At 36.2% G+C, this 21,590-nt stretch overlaps 1 protein-coding gene across 1 annotated transcript; it reads left to right on the top strand.

The window, feature by feature from the left end:
- Nucleotides 1–1,372: 1,372 nt before the first annotated feature.
- On the top strand, nucleotides 1,373–21,320 carry zbtb32 (zinc finger and BTB domain containing 32). Its single transcript, XM_061952573.1, has 5 exons — nucleotides 1,373–1,419; nucleotides 8,744–9,635; nucleotides 14,310–14,398; nucleotides 16,534–16,683; nucleotides 20,897–21,320. The coding sequence occupies exons 2-5, from the start codon at nucleotides 8,776–8,778 to the stop codon at nucleotides 21,157–21,159; spliced, it is 1,362 nt and encodes a 453-aa protein (XP_061808557.1). The 5' UTR covers nucleotides 1,373–1,419; nucleotides 8,744–8,775; the 3' UTR covers nucleotides 21,160–21,320.
- Nucleotides 21,321–21,590: the final 270 nt, after the last annotated feature.

Here is a 21,590-nt window from a genome sequence, read left to right as displayed (position 1 = left end):
AGTAGCAATATAAAATATAACATATATGTAATGTTTATATATTATATATACGGTATATAATATGTACTGATATATTATATTATTATATTATATTATATATTTATATAATTTATACAATATATAACAAATGCCAATTACCATGTACAATATTACAGTATATGTAACAGCTGCAGCAAAAAAAAGATCAGTATCAAATAGAGCAGTGGTTCTCAAATGGGGGTACGCGTACCCCTGGGGGTACTTGAAGGTATGCCAAGGGGTACGTGAGATTTTTTTTAAATATTCTAAAAATAGCAACAATTCAAAAATCCTTTATAAATATAAATAAAAACCTATCTTTTTTTCCAAATAGTTCAAGAAAGACCACTACAAATGAGCAATGTTTGTTATACAATTTAATAAATCAGAAACTGATGACATAGTGCTGTATTTTACTTCTTTATCTCTTTTTTTCAACCAAAAATGCTTTGCTCTGATTAGGGGGTACTTTAATTTTAAAAAAATTCACAGGGGGTACATCACTGAAAAAAGGTTGAGAACCACTGAAATAGAGAGTAGATCTAGCAGAAAATATACATTATAAACCAAGAGAGGTAGCTAACATAGAAGGTGTCAGGTAATAGACAGATATCATCTATTGCTGTATGGCGAGTGATTATACAGCTGGATGGAGTGCGGAATGAAGGAGTAGTTGAATCGAAATGTGTCCCTGGACACATGAGGATTTTGAATATGACCAATGTATGATCCTGTAACTACTTGGTATCGGATCAATACCTTAAATTTGTGGTATCATCCCAAACTAATGTAAAGTATCAAACAACAGAAGAATAAATGATTATTACATTTTAACAGAAGTGTAGACAGAACATGTTAAAAAGAGAAAGTAAGCAGATATTAACAGTAAATGAACAAGTAGATTAATAATTCATTTTCTACCGCTTGTCCTTAATAATTTGACAAAATAATAGAATGGAAAATGACACAATATGTTACTGCATATGTCAGCAGCTAAATTAAGAGCCTTTGTTTGCTTACTTACTAATAAAAGACAAGTTGTCTTGTATGTTCACTATTTTATTTAAGGACAAACTTGCAATAAGAAATATATGTTTAATGTACCCTAAGATTTTTTGTTAAAATAAAGCCAATCATACAACTTTTTGTAGTACCCTTTATTTAGAAAAGTATAACAATTATTTTGGTACCGGTACCAAACTATTGGTATCGGGACAAGACTAGTTTCAACCCAATTTTAATGGTTTGTTGTCAGCCGTTAATGAACCAGTGAGAGAGAAGAAGAACAATTAAGAGGAGGGACTAGGACAAGCCAGAGGAAACTCCTCTCACAAAACATTGCATTCACCTTGCAGTCACAGACGTGATGCAAGACTGCCAGAGCGAAGAGACTCACCTCAAGTAAGTGCCAACCTTCACACACATACTGTATTGTCACCATGCTGGTCTCATAAGCGCCTATGCTATGTTCATGTCTTGAGACAAAACATTAGCTCCACCTGCACAATCAAATGAGATCCAATGCAAGAAATGTCCTTTTTTTGCCCTAACTCTCAGTAGGATACAGTGCAGCTGCTCCAATGAAATTAGTTTTTCTAAAATCATGTCTATTTTTGCAAAGGCACAATGTTTGATACAACTGAGTATAAATTAAGTACATGCTGAAAATGTGTCAACTAGAAAGCAATGTCAGCAAAATCACTCGACTATAGAGTTGTGGTCGCAAGTTATTTCCTGCGGCAGAATAATACAAAAAGGGGGGAAGTTCGTGCTTGTTTTTGTGTTGACGTGACCCCAAAAGTAAATAAATTCAAAGCAAACTCAATATTTCATAGGGATTAATCAACAAAGTATTTAGAAGGGGCTATTTGCAACTTGCTCAATCAAAGTGATGTTTTTAAACTAGAAAATCTAACAACACCACCACCAGGTAGTTTGTCACTATCACTGGTTTAACAGAACAACTGTTTCACTATTACTATTTGAATTGGATAAAAATTGCTTGTCGGCCCAAGAAATTTGTCTGGCGTTCTGACTCGTCACTCACCGCTGTCCCATACACACGTAATCGCAGCGAGCGTGTGCACAGAAGCAGTCCAAAAAAAGTCATGTTGCAATCTTGTTGTTGCTATTATCGACAATACACTCAGTGCCGCACCTTCACTGATCACGCAGTCCGTGTCGGGACCCACTATCCGTGAGTAGCCCTGTTTTGCATATAGAAGCGCATGTAAAAATAAATAAATAAATGAATGACAATGACAATGAAATGTTACTGCAAACCTATTCCTCGTCACTTCCTGCTCCGTCACTGATAATAATATAATGGTAAATTTCCCCACAAATTCCCATTGGCCCGTGCGGCGCGCAGCATTAATGCTTGTATTAAAAGGCAGGGTAACACTTTAGTATGGGAACACATTCACCATTAATTAGTTGCTTATTAGCATACAAATTAGTAACATATTGGCTCTTAATTAGTCATTATTAAGTACTTATTAATGCTTTATTCTGCATGGCCTTATTATACAACCAGTAAGCCATTAACCAAGAGTCTTCGCTCAATAACCTCAGAATTATTGCTTATTAGTAACCCTAACCCAAACCCTTATATGTTCCCCTAGTGTCCAAATAACTCTAAATTAAGTCTTAGAATATGTTCCCCGTACTAAAGTGTTACCAAAGGCAGTATTACTGGGTTCAGAACTTCAGATCCCAGTCGGAGATTAGTAAGAAAGGTTTGAAAAATTATGATTATAAAATATTTTGAAGGATTTATTTCCCATGAATTTGTTTTAGCACAAAACATGCATCAAATTAAATTCAAGTTTGCTTAAAAACAAATATAACAATTGTTTCACATACGTAAAAAGGTGTGAACATTTTTTATAACTTCTTCTTAGGGCCCCAAGTCGTGCATACACTTAATGATAACCAATGTTAGCTAGCCAAATGACTATCATTAGTTAATAACACACACATATTTAATGCTCATGTATTATATTGTATATGAGTGTAGTTTGCAGAATTATGTGCTAAAAGTTGGAAAAGGCCAGGATATAATGTTTACAACATGTTGATAAGTTAGCACCATAGATTTTAAAATGCCTGATAATGTTAGAATACAAATCTGCAGAAAAGTGTGGTTGTACAATATAACAAATATCTTTAGTATATAAAGTAGGCGAGTAAAAGGTGTGAAATGTAAAGGTCAGATTTTTGATAGATTTTTAAAAATAATCTAACAAAATATATTCATTCTGTGTAATGAGTTTACTCATGTGATTAATCACAAAATATTATCGCATTAATCATGTATAAATGCAGATTAATTACAAAATGTATTTAAATCGCACATGCACCTCTACCTTCACCACACATGCTTACCTGAAAGTTAAAGTTAAATTAAGCAACTAGGTAAACCTGTAACTAACTATGATTAATCCGAATTCATTTAAATAATTTGACATACATATTTTTTACACACACATACACACACATATATATAACTGTATACATATGAAAATATAACACTACAAAAAACTTTCTATCGCTACATATTTTTACAGCAATGCCAATTTCAAATATTATTATTCCAATTATGTACTATTTTTATATTATTTTTGTACTAACAGTGTTAGGCTTAAATCAAATCTCAAACATGATACATCTGCATTTACATTGTGCACCAAAATGTTTGAGACACCTCTCAAAAAAAGTTGGGGGAAGTTTATTTATTTAAGTGCATGACGGTTCCATTTGCACAATTTAGAATGCCTGAAAAGGAGTAGGAGGAAGCAGAGCTTATTTATACATCATAGTGGCGTTTTAAGGTGCATTTTGAAATGTATTAATTTGAGCAGGAATGGAGGAATACACTGCAAGAGAGCGATTTAAAAAACCGGTGCAATAAATTCCAGGAGGGGGGAAGCTAAATGTCATGTTGTTTCACATTTACTTTTCATTACAAGTCTGAAAGGCGCTTGCTTAAAGACAGTGTGACCCATCACAAACTGTATCATCATCATAAAAGCTCATGAGGCTCACAGCTTTGCGAGTACATTTTACATGCACGCTATTACACTAAAGGGCACCGTAAATGACCACAAAGTACGGTAGTGTCTCATGATTCATTCTACATTGATGCTCTGCAAATGTTCTACTGTCCTTGTGTTGAGTCACACTTTAGTACACTGTAAGGATTTTGTGGCTTTACAGCACATATGTGAGCACAGAATATGAAATCTCCACACATCAAGCACACATTGAAACGTGATATCAGATATAAGTGGCAGTGAGACCAGCGCACGTACTCACAATGTTGGATGAAGGTTTCAAACCCAACATCAAACGCTTGGTCTTCAGACGCAGCTATAATATTACATTATAGTTATTTATTTGTACTTATTACAACAAATATATTCACATTTTTAAACCATAATTTCTAGTAATGCAGTTATTTCAAATTATTTACAACATTAAATAACTGTTAATTTGAAAAACTGTCTTTCGTGGCTTCAGAATTTGCAAGTTGTTGTTTTTTAATAGATTTTTATATTTAATACAGAGTTGTGATACAGTACGCATATAGGAGTGACTGGCATGTGTATGCCAATTTTTGGCCTAGCAAAATATCACTTTTGTATCCGTTTTTATTTTTGTAATGTTTTAAAACAAATCCCAATTTATTTGTGTTGAGAATGAATAATGAATAATAATATAATGGTTAGTTGAAGTTTCTTTCGAACATGTATAACATTTTAATATGTTGCCTCCTTACACTGTTTATTAGTATATACAAGTACTGATATAGTCTATATGTATTATGTTATTATAATGAAGTGTAATATAATATTTAAATGTAGGGTGCAGAGAGTATTCAAGATTCATTAGCTTTAGTATGAATTAAAAAAAAAAAAAATATATATATATATATAGAAAAATTATATTGTTCTATACATATATATATATCTTTGTATATATATAATATATATATATATATATATATATACATACATACATATATACACACACACACACATATATATATATATTATACATGTGTATATATATATATATAATATATATATATATACATACATACATATATACGCACACACATATATATATATATATTATACATTGTGTATACATATATAATATATATATATATATATATATATTTTATATATATATATATTCACAAACACACACACACACACACTCACACACACACACACACACACACACACGCGCACACACACACACACACACACACACACACATTTTTTTGTTTTGTTATTATTTTAACAAAAAGGTCTTTGTACAAACGTATCCATAGTTTTTCTCAATACAATCATGATTTGTCTCCAGATATATAATAGATCATATTTAAAAAAAATTAATTTACGCACGCGCACACACACACACATATATATATATATGTATGTATGTACATATATATATATATATATATGTATATATATATACATACATATATATATATATATATGTATATGTATATACAGTATACATATATATATACATTTATATATATATATATATATATATATATATAAAAGTGACGTGCGGTGAGTCAGATTTACAAACATATGAACCCTAAAGAGTATCTTATTCACCATTTGATTGGCAGCAGTTAACGGGTTATGTTTAAAAGCTCATACCAGCATTCTTCCCTGCTTGGCACTCAGCATCAAGGGTTGGAATTGGGGGTTAAATCACCAAAAATGATTCCCAGGCGCGGCGCCGCTGCTGCCCACTGCTCCCCTCACCTCCCAGGGGGTGATCAAGGGGATGGGTCAAATGCAGAGGACAAATTTCATTACACCTAGTGTGTGTGTGACAATCATTGGTACTTTAACTTAACTTTAACTTTACACATACAAACTGTAGCACACAAAAAAGCACATTTAATTAAAATAAACGTTATTATGGTCTTACCTTTACTTAGAAATTAAGTCCATGCACCGCAACTAAAGCCCTCACTTAAACGTTCCACGTGCAAGATTGAATCTATTTAAAAAAGTGTAACCGAGGGTTTATAAATGTCGCCTATACTGTATGAAACTACAAAATAACAAACACGGAGGCTCCAGTTTACACGAGGACCACTTTATTTACCTTCTTTCAAAAACCTCCGCAACGTGACATCACTTCCGCTCTTAGCGCCTTCAAAATAAGAGCTCAAGGCATATGCTGTATAACAGCGCATAACAGGAACTTAACATCACAAAGAGGAAAGCCCATGAAAATAGGTTACAAAAGTTATTTAATAAGAAGCCAAAAAGTGCAAAAACAATAATGTTCGTGTTGGAGGAGTTGTGAATTAGGTACACCTGCAGTCTGCAGGTGTATCTGCACAGCAGGCCAGCAGTTAGCAGAGTCATTGCGCAATCCATGTTGCGGCACTGAGTGACGTGCCTCAACTGGCTGCTGTTCACCGCACCGTCTCTTCTCAGTATTTGAATGGCAAATGTGAAAATTCAGCGATTTTGAATAAAAATAATCTAAAACTTGTGAAGTTAAATGGAAAATAACTTTATAGTATAATCACTGGATACATATAACCATTTTTTTTTTTGTTGTTGTCCCTGCAGTCATTCACAACTCCTCCAATACCAACATTATTGTTTTTGCACTTTTTGGCTTCTTATGAAATATTTTTTTTAAATAGATTCAATCTTGCACGTGGAAAGTTTAAGTGTGGGCTTTAGTTGATATAACAATTCTATGGCGGGGGTGCAGGAAGCGAGCCTCAGCCAGTGTGTCTTTTGCAGCCGTTTTATGATCGCTCAGCACAAGAAATACTTTACACACATACAGTTGTTGACAAAATACACTGTACATTATATACCTCAGCTAACTAAACTATGGAAATGTATAATATAATTCATATAGCAATACGGTCTCACTGCACAGCAGGCCAGCAGTTAGCGGAGTCCGCAATCCATGGTGAGGCACAACGCAGTGACGTGCCTCAACTGGCTGCTGTTCACCGCACCGTCTCTTCTCAGTATTTGAACGGCAAATGTGAAAATTCAGCGATTTTGAATAAAAATAATCTAAAACTGGTGAAGTTAAATGGAAAATAACTTTATAGTATAATCACTGGATACATATAACAATTTAAAAATTTTTTTTTCTTTTTACATTTTTTTTCTTTCCATGATGGCAGGTGAGGCCCTGTCTCACCTGCCTCTAGTGACTGCACGTCACTGATATACAAATACATATATATACACATACATATATATATATACACACAAACATATACACACACACACACACACACACACACACACACACACACACACACACACACACACACACACATATATATATATATATGTACATATATATATATATATATATATATATATATATATATATATGTGTGTGTATATGTATATATATATATATATATATGTGTATATATATATATATATATATATATGTGTGTGTATATGTATATATATATATATATATATATGTGTATATATATATATGTGTGTGTGTGTGCGTGTGTATATATATGTGTCTCTCTCTCTATATGTATAAACTTTTTTTGTGTGTGTATATATGTATATATATATATATATATATATATATATATACATATATATATATACACACACAAAAAAGTATATATATATAGAGAGAGAGAGAGAGAGAGAGAGAGAGAGAGAGAGAGAGAGAGAGAGAGAGAGAGAGAGAGAGAGAGAGAGAGAGAGAGAGAGAGAGAGAGAGAGAGAGAGAGAGAGAGAGAGAGAGAGAGAGAGAGAGAGAGAGAGAGAGAGAGAGAGACAGACAGACTTTTTTTTTTCCTTTCAGTAGTCTTTTGCTAGATTTTTGCCATCATTTTTGTTGTGGTAGTCAATTATAGATGATTTTTCTTAAAGAGGAAAAATATATATTGTGACAAAGGATTTTTTGTCCTTTCAGTAAATGTATGTATTTTGGCCATCAGTTTTGTTGTGTTACTCCATTATACATGATTTTTCATAATCATAAATTAATTTGACAGGTTGTAACTCACTTGCATAATTTAACTTAAAGAAAGACCAAAATAGTTTGACACAAATGCAATTATTATTGTCAGAATGTCATCAAGAAACATTTGTTTTAAATACTTGACTTAAATGTACGTATTTATTAGCTCAAAACTTGATTAACAGTTTTTTAAAGTCCAGTCAGGGTCTATTTTGGAGCAAAATTTGTCAGGGAGTCTCTTCACTCATTTTTGCACTCCCGTGATTTATCTGCGTACTGTATATACATGAATACCACGATCATTTTGACTGGTTAATCACATGAATTAACACGTTATTTTTGACAGGCCTCATTTTAACCTTTTGAAGGCTTTTTGATCAAATGTCAGGTTTTTCAATTAGTACACATTTGCATAACATGAGTGAGTTGACCTATTTTAAACCTGTGACATTATCTGATCAAAAGGCCTTCAAAAAGGGTCAAAATTGAAAAATAAAATAAAAATACAAATACATTACATGTTTGATATTTTTGGTTAAAAAATAAATAAAAATGTTCCTAAATGTTTTTGCACCCTTTAAAATCTTAAATACTTTTATATCCTGTGTGGCTTGAAGAGAATTATGATCGAATGTCTTTAAAGGGTTAAACATGTAATTAAAAAAACTGATGGAAAACAACAGAACATATTTTTCTTGCTTCTTTGTGTTCTCAGATGCCTAAGAACATTTACAACTCACTTCAGAAATGATCCGACTCAACAACACCCAATTTTTCCACTTCCTGCACCGGGCCGATGCCTTACGTCGCTCGGGCTCACTGTGTGACGCCGTCATCACTGTAAACCATCACACTTTTCAGGCTCACCGTCTGGTGCTGGCTTGTGCCAGCAGCAGACTTGCACGGACACTCGATCAAGAAGAGACTGACCACCAGGTGCAATGCACACTGGAGGACATCTCGCCCAGAACCTTCCAGCAGGTCCTGGACTTTGTATACACGCAGACTTTAGAGGTGTCTGTGGACGACCTGCGGCGGCTACTCGCAGCTGCTCGGACGTTGGAGATGTGGCCGCTGGAGGAAGAGTGTCAGCATCACTTGGACGTGCTCCTGCGCGAGACAGAAGAGGAAGGCCACAGACTACAAAAGGGAAGGGGCAGCCATGATGAAGCAGATGCAAAGAAGAAGAGAAGAGAGGAGGACAAACTCCAAGACGAAAGAAAAAAGTCAGCCTCCACTTTGATCAGAGACAGCGTCATCACCAGCTCAGTGTCCCACATGATGCCTTCATCTTCTTGGACGTTCCCAAGCCACATGTGGAGCTCGGTGAGCACCCTGAGGCGCATAGCAGAAAACTACTCCAACTTCATAGCAGCTCAGCCCTCCGCAGCGCACGCCATCACGCTCCCTGAGCCCCACGTCATACACGTGCAGGACCCCCGATACACCAACGCAGCAGCTGCTCACTGCTCTGCCGTGACGAGCTTGCACGCACGCTACACACAACATCACTACACTGCCTCCGCAGGGATGACAAGCAGCACCAAGCAAGAGCTACACGCAGGAAAGAAGGCCAGACTGAAGGCAGACAAGAACATTGAGTTGAGGTATGTCTCCTTTCAAAAACTGACTACTATCTTAAAGGGAGGTAACAATAGGAACATTTCATATAATCCTGACCAAAATAATCGGGTTATCATTAATATTGCGATATTTATTGTTGAATGTGCTTAAAAAGTACTTAGACACTGAAATATTTTAAAGTTAAAAAGTTAAAGTACCGGTACCAATGATAGTCACACACACACACACTAGGTGTGGTGAAATTACTCTGCATTTGACCCATGCCATTGTCCCACCCCTTGGGAGGTGAGGGGAGCAGTGAGCAGCAGCGGTGGCCACACTCGGGAATCAGTTTTGGTGATTTAACCCCCAATTACAACCCTTGATGCTGAGTGCCAAGCAGGGACGTAAAGGTTACATTTTTATAGTCGTTGGTATGACTAAGCCGGGGTTTGAACTCACGACCTACCAATCTCAGAGTGGACACTCTAACCACAAGGCCACTGAGCAGGCAAAGACCAAGTTATTATTTTTTAAATAACTAAAATAAATAGACACTGCTAGAAAAAACACTATTTTGTATGTTTTGTATTTCTTATGCTTCACTGATAGTGATTTAGGCCTCGTTCACACTATATGTCAATTCCGATCTTTTTGCCCATATGAAATGGAAATAAATCGGATATATATGCAATGTGTCTTTAATGTCGCAATCATCCGACCAGAATGTCAACAAAAAGCGATAAGCGTTAAAATCATTCACTAAAATAGATGGGGACAAAATAAATGGGTGACTACGGAGCAGAAAACAGGTGAAAATAATACTGTGTAAGGAATTCATGTGAAAGTTCCATCCCTCCTGTCTACGACTGCTCGCTCACAGACACGTTCTTCAAGCAGACATTGACGGAAAATATCCCATAAAACTGCCAGAGCCAAAATGCTTGTCCTCTTAATATTCTAGGCACAATAATTTGGTTCAGAAAGTGTTGATTTTGATTGCACAAAATCCTTGAAATTGCCATAAATGCGCCAGTCTTGAGACCGGCTAGAGCGGAAGCTACAATGCAGTGCATGCGACGTCATGTCCGCATGCTGGTCAGATTGCATTCACATTAGAAATCGCATTTTTCTATATTAATTCCTTTTTCTGCTCTTATCCCATGTCTTGCTAGGTAGACTTTTTGCAGCATTATCACACATGCCCCGTATGCCCAACAAACACATTATCAAACATCACAAACAGATAAAATACGCCTTCAAACACAACTTTTTAGGATGATATAGTTTTATTGCAACTATTATGTTTTTTCCATAGGTTTGGCTCATTTCTTTAAACATAAATTGTATTCTTAAAACCCTAATGGCCTAATCTACTAAAGGGTTGTGTGTTTTAAAACTAGGGGTGTCAAAATAACGAGTTAACTCATTTGGTGTATCACACAATATTATCGTGTTAATCATTTGTGAACGCAGATTAATCAAATAAATGATTTTGAGTGTTCATGTTCATTCTTAACTGGATGGTTACATGAAGGAAGACAGGTTTTATATGGTCAGTCATCAGATTTAAGCAAATAAATGATGTGTATTCAAATAAAACATTTAAAAAATGTTCCGGTAGGACATACTGACAAAATTGCATTTGTGACCAAATATTGGGTACTTTATTTGGCCGCAGCTTCCGGAGAAAACCTTCACCATGCTAAAAATAGGTTCTGTTGTCGACATCAGCGTTGCTTAACCATAGAGCTGGGGCCCAATTTTGGGCCGCGAGCGCCCCTCTAGAAATATGTGCTTCTCAGCTGTGGTCTGTGTGGTCCACAACCGTACACGTTTGTAATACACTTTTCCACCACTTGTGGCAGTAACGACAATTTTAGACAAAAATAAGAAGTCTAGGGCTAAAGCCATAAAGAAAATTCTTAGAGGGGAACTGCACTTTTTTTAAAACTATCGTACACACATCTTTTTTTTTAGGGTCATAAAAATGATAAAACAGGGTTGCAAAATGCGACTAATTGGAGTCACTATTATAGTCTTCAAAGCACTCTAAAATAACTTCATAACCCTCCATCAAAGTTTTATATACACAGTACAAGTTTATGTATAATGTAGTAACGTTCATAACAATATGTAATATGTTCAATATTTACCATATGTTGGTCATTTTATGAATTACCGGAACTTCTTTCTTCAGCGCATTTATTTCTGTTTCCATAGCAGATAACTTCCGACCTCCGGCAACAAATGTGTGTTCCTACTTCCCGAAAAAAATGTGAGTGTTTTTGTAGTCATGGCAGACTTGGTAACAGACGACAAAGACGACTATTTTTTTAGACAAATGAGGATACACAACCTTATCTTTATGAAGCTGAATATACGGAAGATGAACCGCATGCTTATAGAAGTGAGCACGAACAGAGGCTGAAATGTTGGAGCAGATGGAAGCCAAGAGAGTGTGGTGGCATGCTTTGCCGGTATAATTGTGGAACTTGGAGCGACATAAATGGAGTGCTGCTTGAGCTGCTTCTCAACGATACAGATAAATTAATTGTTTGTGGGGTTTTTTAAATGTCAATTTAAATGTAGTTTGTGTACACCTATCTTTGGACCTTGCTTTGGGGAAACTCCTATTGCATCAGGTGTCTTCGTAGGCTTTCAAAACACCGTCATAGTGATGCTGGCGTTTCAGGTGGCTGGTATGTTTTTTTTTTTTATGTTCTCAGATTTATCGGTGTGATGTCATAATTCCTCACATCAGCATGCTATTTATCAGCCCAATATTTATCATGCACGCTTTTTAATAACCTAAGTAATAAAAGCTGACATGCACCCTGTGTTTTCTCTCTTGAAAAATATATATATTGTATTTGCTTTAAAAATAAAACATTTATGTATTTATTTGACAGAGACAGTACAACTAAACATTGCTACCCATAGATAACCAATGTCAAAGTACATAAGACTTATAGCCATAGGCACAGTGACATCAAATGTCTTGAGTGTTTGTTTGTATAACGACAACGGAGGCTTCACTACACATTTTGTGGCCTGTTCCCAGACCATGGCACAGTAACACACATGGGATAAAATCATTGCATGCATGTAAACGTGTGCAGCTTGAACATATAAACACGGTCTTATAAGCCTGAAACAGTTTATATTTCTTTTTATAATATGGCCATCAAATTTTAGCTTAGGGTCCAAAATAACACCCAGATATTTAAATTCCTTTACCAAAATGGCCCCCATATCTTGTCATTTTTCAGTGTGCGGCCCACAGTGGGAAATGTTTTGACACTCTTGTTTTAGATCAACAAGATCTATTCACTTGGAAATTCTGTTGAATGTATGTTAACTATCGCGTACCTGTACTTAATCATTTGCAAGTACGTACGAATACATTTGCAATGTGATTAAATTATTGTGAAAGTTGATTTCCTTGTGAACAATTGCCAAGTTGTTTGGGGTTTGTTTGTGTTATTTTCAAAAGGTTCTGTTTCAGGAAATGAGCCAAACCAATGGGGACAAAAATGTAACGGTACAATTATAATGTACACACAATCAGTGGTAATTCTTTTTTTTTTTTTTTTGGAAACTATTGCTTTTCAAACTTTTCAGCTAATTGTTTTGTAAGACACTAAAATACTATCATTATGACAATAACTTTCTTTAATTGTACACACAATTAGTTGTAATTTTTTTTGGAACTATTACTTTTCAAACTTTGCAGTTAATTGTTTTGTAAGGCACTAAAATATTATGACAGTCACTTTCTTTGGAGCAGAAGGGTTCCGAAAACAGCAGGATAAGAAAATGACTTTTTTTTTTTTTTTTTTTAACATAAACTACATGATCATTATCAAATTATTCTTATTATTACAATCTTAATTATTATAATTACAATCTGGGTCATGTGGATCAAGAAAATCCATATTGCGTAAAGTTTTTTCATACATGAGATATATTATTACAAAAGACCTCTATATATAAAAAACGATCACCATTATAAAAAGAAAACGCCAGCAGCACCAAAACCAATCAATTTAATTTGTTTTAATTAGACCCTTAAGTCATCTAGCGCTTGTTGGCCATCTTTTCCATTGCCTTTGGTTTCATTTAAAACACTTGATTCATTATTAGCCTATTTTCCTTGCACAGTTCTTCATCTTTCCCCTAATTTGGTTGTATTCAAAGAGATACCTGACTCATCAACATGTGCTGGTGCCCCCGTTCACCTTTTGCGCCGTTTGTCAGAAGGAACAAAATAATATTATTGAAAGATGTTGATTTTACCAACAAATTCAAATCTCTTAGTATATGGCATTCAAAATATGTCTCTTTGATGTGAATAATTTCTTTGTTTTGATGCAAAGTGCAATGTGTATTGTTCTGCACAGTGCAACGTAATAGCGTTGTGTGCGTGTGTGTAGAGGGGAGTCCCCCATATTTCTCCCCTCCTTTCTGCAAATGAAGTTTTCCAACCACTGAAACTTTGTTTCAGTTAAAACCGGCCATTTCTACACTCTATGATACTGTTGTTGAACATTATGGGGTGAAATCTTCCTATAAATGTGATTTTAGGATCTGTATTGCAGACCTGGGCAATTATTTTGACTCCGGTGCCAATTATAAATATACATAACCGGGATTAATATTTTTCACAGATAAAAATGTACAATGACAATATTTTTCAAAGCATATCTTCTTCACAGTTACCCGAATGTGCTGCGAGTTGACACAGTTAAAGCCTGCACACACTGCAGAGATGCGGTGCAGCCGGAGTCAGCCTCCTCACCAGCAGGTAACATTGTAATAACAGATACTCATGGATTGTGAAGACTCATAAATAATATAAATGTAACGCTTTCAACAACAAAAAAAAGACAGCACTTATCGTGACCTCTAACCTCAGCGTTTACACGCTATATGCAATGGAAAGTGTTAAAGAGAGTTGTGGTTTAGAGAGCAAGGATGCAACATGTGGTTTATAGCGAGACAGCTAAAGTACAGTATGTCCTGCTTGTATTTGTTGTTCGGGACCAAAAAAGAACAATACACAATCATGCAGCCCTGCGGTATCACTATAACTAATGCTTGTTCTATATGTTACTAAGAAACTCCACCCTCCACATTGTTGAAATATTTGTTTAGAGCAGGGGTGTCAAACTCAAATACAGAGTGGGCCAAAATTTGAAACTGAACAAAGCCACGGGCCAAGGTTGAACAAATTAACCTTTTAATAGGGACCCAAACAAGTTTTGCATTGAATATTGAACAATCAAGGCTTATATAACTTTATAGTGACATGCAAAATCGAGTTTCAAATAATAATAATAATTAAAAAATATCAATGGCATATCAAATACAATTTAAATAAAAATTGAATGCCTCTTTTCTATTTGCAGCCTTCTGAGGTAAATATCAATATTAACTTTTTCTACGGGCTAATACATTTGAAAATAAAATAACAATGAATAAACCAACCATTCAGGACTTTAAACTGCTCAGTTTGCAACACACTGATGTAATCTGATGTGCCCAAGCCAGATACCTGCCATCTTTTCTTGGATGCTAGTTCATTAATGTCGGGGCTCAGGCTTTGAGCTGAAACAACCTTCATTATCGAACAAAGTTGTTCATCAGTCATTATATCTCGTAGTGTGCCCGGACCACAGTCTTGGGGGCGTGCCTTAAATGCACGGCATTGAAGGTCCTCTACGAGCTGTCGTCACGTCCGCTTTTCATCCATTCTAACAACGTACCAGCTCAGTCATAGGATATGTGCGGCTTCTGTATAAACACACACGGAAATGCAACGCATACTTGATCAAAAGCGATACAGGTTACACTGAAGGTGCCCGTATAAATAACTTTAACACTGTTAGAAATACAGTACACGCCACACTGTGAACCAACACCAAACAAGAATGACAAACACATTTTGGGAGAACATCCGCACCGTAACACAACATAAACACAACAGAACAAATACCCAGAACCCTTTGCAGCACTAACTCTTCCGGGACGCTACAATATACATCCCTGCTACCACCAAACACCGCCCCCCCATTACGGTGCGGATGTTCTCCCAAAATGTGTTTGTCATTCTTGTTTGGTGTGGGCTCACAGTGTGGCGTATATTTCTAACAAAACTTAAAGTTGTTCATACGTCATCAGTGTAACTTGTATCGCTGTTGATCAAGTATGCATTGCATTCACTTGTGTGTGCGTGCAGAAGCCGCACGTATTATGAGACTGGGCCAGCACACGTTGGACTGAATGAAAAGCAGATGCGACGATTTATGGGAGGGACACTGAAATCTGGGACTCTCCCGGTAGGGTTGGCAAGTATGAGAATTAGCGGTGAATGCGGTGTGACCGCGGCACCGCCGCTGAATACAATCGGCGGGCCAGCTCTAGTGTTAATTTGATATCGCCTCAAGGGCCAAGTGAAATTACACTTGGCCCTTGATATATATATATATAGATATATATATATATACATACATATACTGTATATATATAAATATATACATACATATACTGTATATATACAGTACATATATATATATATATACAGTATATATATATATATATATATATATATATATATATGTCTATTTCCATGATATTCCGCATTGAACAGTCAATGCTGTTTTATTGGCCGATGCCGTGATGCCGTCAATGCGGAAATCTAACAGTTGTATGGCACAATGGTAACTTAACCATATTTTCTCACCTACATCATTTTAAAACTAAGATATGCAGTGTCAGGAAAGTAAACACAGTGTGCTGCAACAGGATGCTGACTCAAATCAGCTTCATGCATCACAGCTGGTTTACCTGTGGCAATATATTATTTACTACATTAATAATTATGTGTTCCCCCTAAATATTTTACATGTGCAACTTTTTTTTTTTTTTTTGCCTGAACAGGGGAATCATGTGCAAGGTGTCGACTCTTTGGGAAAGATCCCCAATCCAATGCACAAGACCACAGAGGAGAAAGACAATACCAGTGCCAACACTGTCCCAAAAAGTTTAGTCTAAAACATCAACTAGACACACACCATCGAGTTCACACAGGTAGGTGATGCTTTAAAAAGGCAAGTAAAAATCCAGCAAAAAAAAAAATTTGGATGTTGGGGGATGTTTTGCATAGAGTTTGATGATTGATTGATTGATTTTAGTTTATTTCGAACATGAACACACTTACAGAATAATAAATCAAACATAATTTCATATAATTTATCTTTACATCATGTACAAATTACACTCCTGCGAGTGCTCTGAAGTCCGAGAGCCAGCTCCAGCTTGTGGTGCCCAAGACGAGACTTAAAACCAGAGGAGACAGGGCCTTCTCTGTGGTCGGCCCTAAGCTCTGGAACACTCTGCCCCTCCATGTTCGAACTGCTCCCACAGTGCAGTGTTTTAAGTCTCGTCTTAAGACCCACTTTTATTCTCTGGCTTTTAACACTACATGAGTTGTGTGGTCCTCTGTGTTTTTAAATTTAGATTTTTATTTATGGTTTTAAGTGGTTTTACCCTTTAAAATCGTTTTTTAATCATATGTATTTTTATATTGGTTTTATATTTATTTATTTTTTGTTTTTATTCAGTCATTGGTGGAGCTAAGGATAATATTTGAATATTGTTTTTAATATTGTTGTGCAGCACTTTGGAAACATTTTTGTTGTTTAAATGTGCTATACAAATAAAGTGGATTGGATTGGATTGTATGAAAAGGAGCTGGATAACGCAAAGCTTATTTAATACTACACCTTTCCCACTTCAGAGCGTTTACAAATACATATGTTCATTTATTGTCTTCTTTTTGTAACACAATGACATCAGTGAATGCTTAATACAGCAGTTCTTGCAATAGATAATTAAGCCATTCATGATTAACAGACTGAAATGGAGAATATCCCGTTTTCAATAAGGTTGAAGGTATTTCTCATAATTCTGCTTCCTTGTACTTTAAGCACTTTTCTTTTGGACAGCCTCTTAAACTGGATCATATCAGTACATTGTTTACTTTCTTTGCTTAATCCATTCCATAGTTTAATTCCACATACTGATATGCTAAAGGTCTTAAGTCTTTTATGTGCATACGAATGTTTTAAGTTATTTTTTCCCTCTAAGGTTATACAAACCCTGTTTCCATATGATTTGGGAAATTGTGTTAGATGTAAATATAAACGGAATACAATGATTTGCAAATCCTTTTCAACCCATATTCAGTTGAATGCACTACAAAGACAAGATATTTGATGTGGCATGTTCACCACTGTGTTACATGACCTTTCCTTTTAACAACACTCAGTAAACGTTTGGGAACTAAGGAGACACATTTTTTAAGCTTCTCAGGTGGAATTCTTTCCCATTCTTGCTTGATGTACAGCTTAAGTTGTTCAACAGTCCGGGGGTCTCCGTTGTGGTATTTTAGGCTTCATAATGCGCCACACATTTTCAATGGGAGACAGGTCTGGACTACAGGCACGCCAGTCTAGTACCCACACTCTTTTACTATGAAGCCACGTTGATGTAACACGTGGCTTGGCATTGTCTTGCTGAAATAAGCAGGGGCGTCCATGGTAACGTTGCTTGGATGGCAACATATGTTGCTCCAAAACCTGTATGTACCTTTCAGCATTAATGGCGCCTTCACAGATGTGTAAGTTACCCATGTCTTGGGCACTAATACACCCCCATACCATCACAGATGCTGGCTTTTGAACTTTGTGCCTATAACAATCCGGATGGTTCTTTTCATCTTTGGTCCGGAGGACACGACCTCCACAGATTCCAAAAACAATTTGAAATGTGGACTCGTCAGACCACAGAACACTTTTCCACTTTGTATCAGTCCATCTTAGATGAGCTCAGGCCCAGCGAAGCCGACAGCGTTTCTGGGTGTTGTTGATAAACGGTTTTCGCCTTGCATAGGAGAGTTTTAACTTGCACTTACAGATGTAGCAACCAACTGTAGTTACTGACAGTGGGTTTCTGAAGTGTTCCTGAGCCCATGTGGTGATATCCTTTACACATTGATGTCGCTTGTTGATGCAGTACAGCCTGAGGGATCGAAGGTCACAGGCTTAGCTGCTTACTTGAAGTGATTTCTCCAGATTCTCTAAACTTTTTGATGATATTACGGACCGTAGATGGTGAAATCCCTAAATTCCTTGCAATAGCTGGTTGAGAAAGGTTTTTCTTAAACTGTTCAACAATTTGCTCATGCATTTGTTGACAAAGTGGTGACCCTCACCCCATCCTTGTTTGTGAATGACTGAGCATTTCATGGAATCTACTTTTATACCCAATCATGGCACCCACCTGTTCCCAATTTGCCGGTTCACCTGTGTGATGTTCCAAATAAGTGTTTGATGAGCATTCCTCAACTTTATCAGTATTTATTGCCACCTTTTCCAACTTCTTTGTCACGTGTTGCTGGCATCAAATTCTAAAGTTTATGATTATTTGCAAAAAAAAAATGTTTATCAGTTTCAACATCAAATATGTTGTCTTTGTAGCATATTCAATTGAATAAGGGTTGAAAAGGATTTGCAAATCATTGTATTCTGTTTATATTTACATCTAACACAATTTCCCAACTCATATGGAAACGGGGTTTGTATTTCCCATAGTTGTAGTGGGTATCAGGATTATCTCAGTGAGAGCATGTCCCAAATTCCAAGCTGCTGTTTTGAGGCATGTTAAAAAAAATAATGCACTTTGTGACTTCAATAATAAATATGGCAGTGCCATGTTGGCACTTTTTTCCATAACTTGAGTTGAAGTTGTTTGGAAAACCTTGTTACATTGTTTAATGCATCCAGCGGGGCATCACAACTAAATAAGGCATAATAATGTGTTAATTCCACAACTGTATACTGTATATCGGTATCGGTTGATATCAGAATCGGTAATTACGAGTTGGACCATTTTGGAATATGGGATATTGGCAAAAAAGCCATTATCGGACATCTCTATAGATTTCCATCAACTAAAGTTGAACAAACTGACGTATAAACGCTGATTTCACTCACAACTTTGTATTTAATGAAATTGTTAGCATAACAATACAGTTTAAAAATAGAAATGAAATGCAAAGAATTCAGTTAGTTACATAACTTGTGTCAAAAAAAAAGAAACTTTGGCAATAAAGACACAAATTAACCTGCATAAAACGATTTAAAAACTTTTAAAATTCAAGCCCATGTGGTGATATCCTTTACACACTGATGTCGCTTTTTGATGCAGTACCGCCGGAGGGATTGAAGGTCCGTAATATCATTTCTTACGTGCAGTGATTTCTCCAGATTCTCTGAACATTTTGATATTACAGACCTTAGATAGTGAAATCCTTAAATTCCTTGTTATAGCTCGTTGAGAAATGTTGTTCTTAAACTGTTCGACAATTTGCTCACGCATTTGTTCACAAAGTGGTGACCCTCGCCCCATCCTTGTTTGTGAATGACTGAACATTTCATGGAAGTTGCTTCTATACCAAATCATGGCACCTACCCGTTCCCAATTAGCCTGTTCACCTGTGGGATGTTTCAAATAAGTGTTTGTTACAGTTAAAAGTTAAAGTACCAATATCTCACACACACACACTAGGTGTGGTGAGATTATCCTCTGCATTTGACCCATCACCCTCACACCCTGGGAGGTGATGGGAGGAGTGAGCAGCAGCGGTGGCCGCACACAGGAATCATTTTGGTGATTTAACCCCACATTCCAAACCTTGATGCTTAGTGCCAAGCTGGGAGGTAATGGGTCCCATTTTTATAGTCTTTGGTATGACTCGGCCAGGGTTTGAACTCATGACCTACCGATCTCAGGGTGGACAGTCTAACCACTAGGCCAATGAGCAGGTTTGATGAGCATTCCTCAACTTTCTCAGTCTTTTTTGCCACTTGTGCCGGCTTTTTTAAAGCATGTTGCAGGCATCAAATTCCAAATGCACTAATATTTGCAAAAAAAAAAAAAAAAAAGGTTTCCAGTTCAAACATAAGTATCTTGTCTTTGCAGTCTATTCAAATGAATATAGGTTGAATAGGATTTGCAAACCATTGTATTTTGTTTTTACTTACGATTTACACAACGTACCAACTTCACTGGCTTTGCGGTTTGTAGATGATCTGTATAAAGGGAAGGGCAGCCCTGATTATATCATATTAGGTCATCCAGACACATTAACCTCTAAACCCCTATTGAAAATATTTCTTTTGAGCTGCCATTTTAAAAATTAACACACCTCTTGCATTCTGCATCTTTTCTTTGCTCCAAGGTGAAAAACCCTTTGAGTGTCGTCTGTGTGGTCAGCGCTCTCGGGACTTCTCGGCCATGATCAAGCATCTGCGTACCCACGGTGGTGCGTCTCCATACCAGTGCACCTTGTGTCTGGAGTTCTGCAGCAGCCTGGTCGCCATGCAGAGGCACGTCAGGAGCCACCCGTTGCACGACTTCCCCCAGGACTGGAGCATCAGCAGCACCTACCTGTACACATCACATGCGAGTCAACACAGCAGGAATAATGCGGAAGAGTGTTAAAAAGACTCTTACCTTTTTATTCTTCTTGGGACAAATGTTTTACACACACCTCACAACACAGTGAAAAGAAACATTTATAATGAAAATTCTCTCAAACAGCCTTATGTATAAACATAAGGTCGCAGTATTGCACTGAAAACAGCTTTCTATTACCGTATTTTTCGGACTATAAGTCGCAGTTTTTTTCATAGTTTGGTCGGGCTCCAGTGCGACATACATATGTTTTTTTCCTTCTTTATTGTGCATTTTAGGCAGGTATGACTTATACTCCGGTGCGACTTATACTCCGAAAAATACGGTATAAATCCTTCATGTTTCAGTCTTAAATAACAAAAGGGTTCGTAATTTTACTTTAATTTAGTTGTATTAAACAGTGATTAACACCTCTTTATACTTGATGTATATATTTCAATGTGCCTGTGAAGTAAACA

The sequence above is a fragment of the Nerophis lumbriciformis genome, linkage group LG04 (assembly GCF_033978685.3).
Source record: "Nerophis lumbriciformis linkage group LG04, RoL_Nlum_v2.1, whole genome shotgun sequence".
Lineage (NCBI taxonomy): Eukaryota > Metazoa > Chordata > Actinopteri > Syngnathiformes > Syngnathidae > Nerophis > Nerophis lumbriciformis.
The sequence above is the reverse complement of the archived record's forward strand: the minus strand, read 5'-3'. Positions and strand labels throughout refer to the sequence as shown.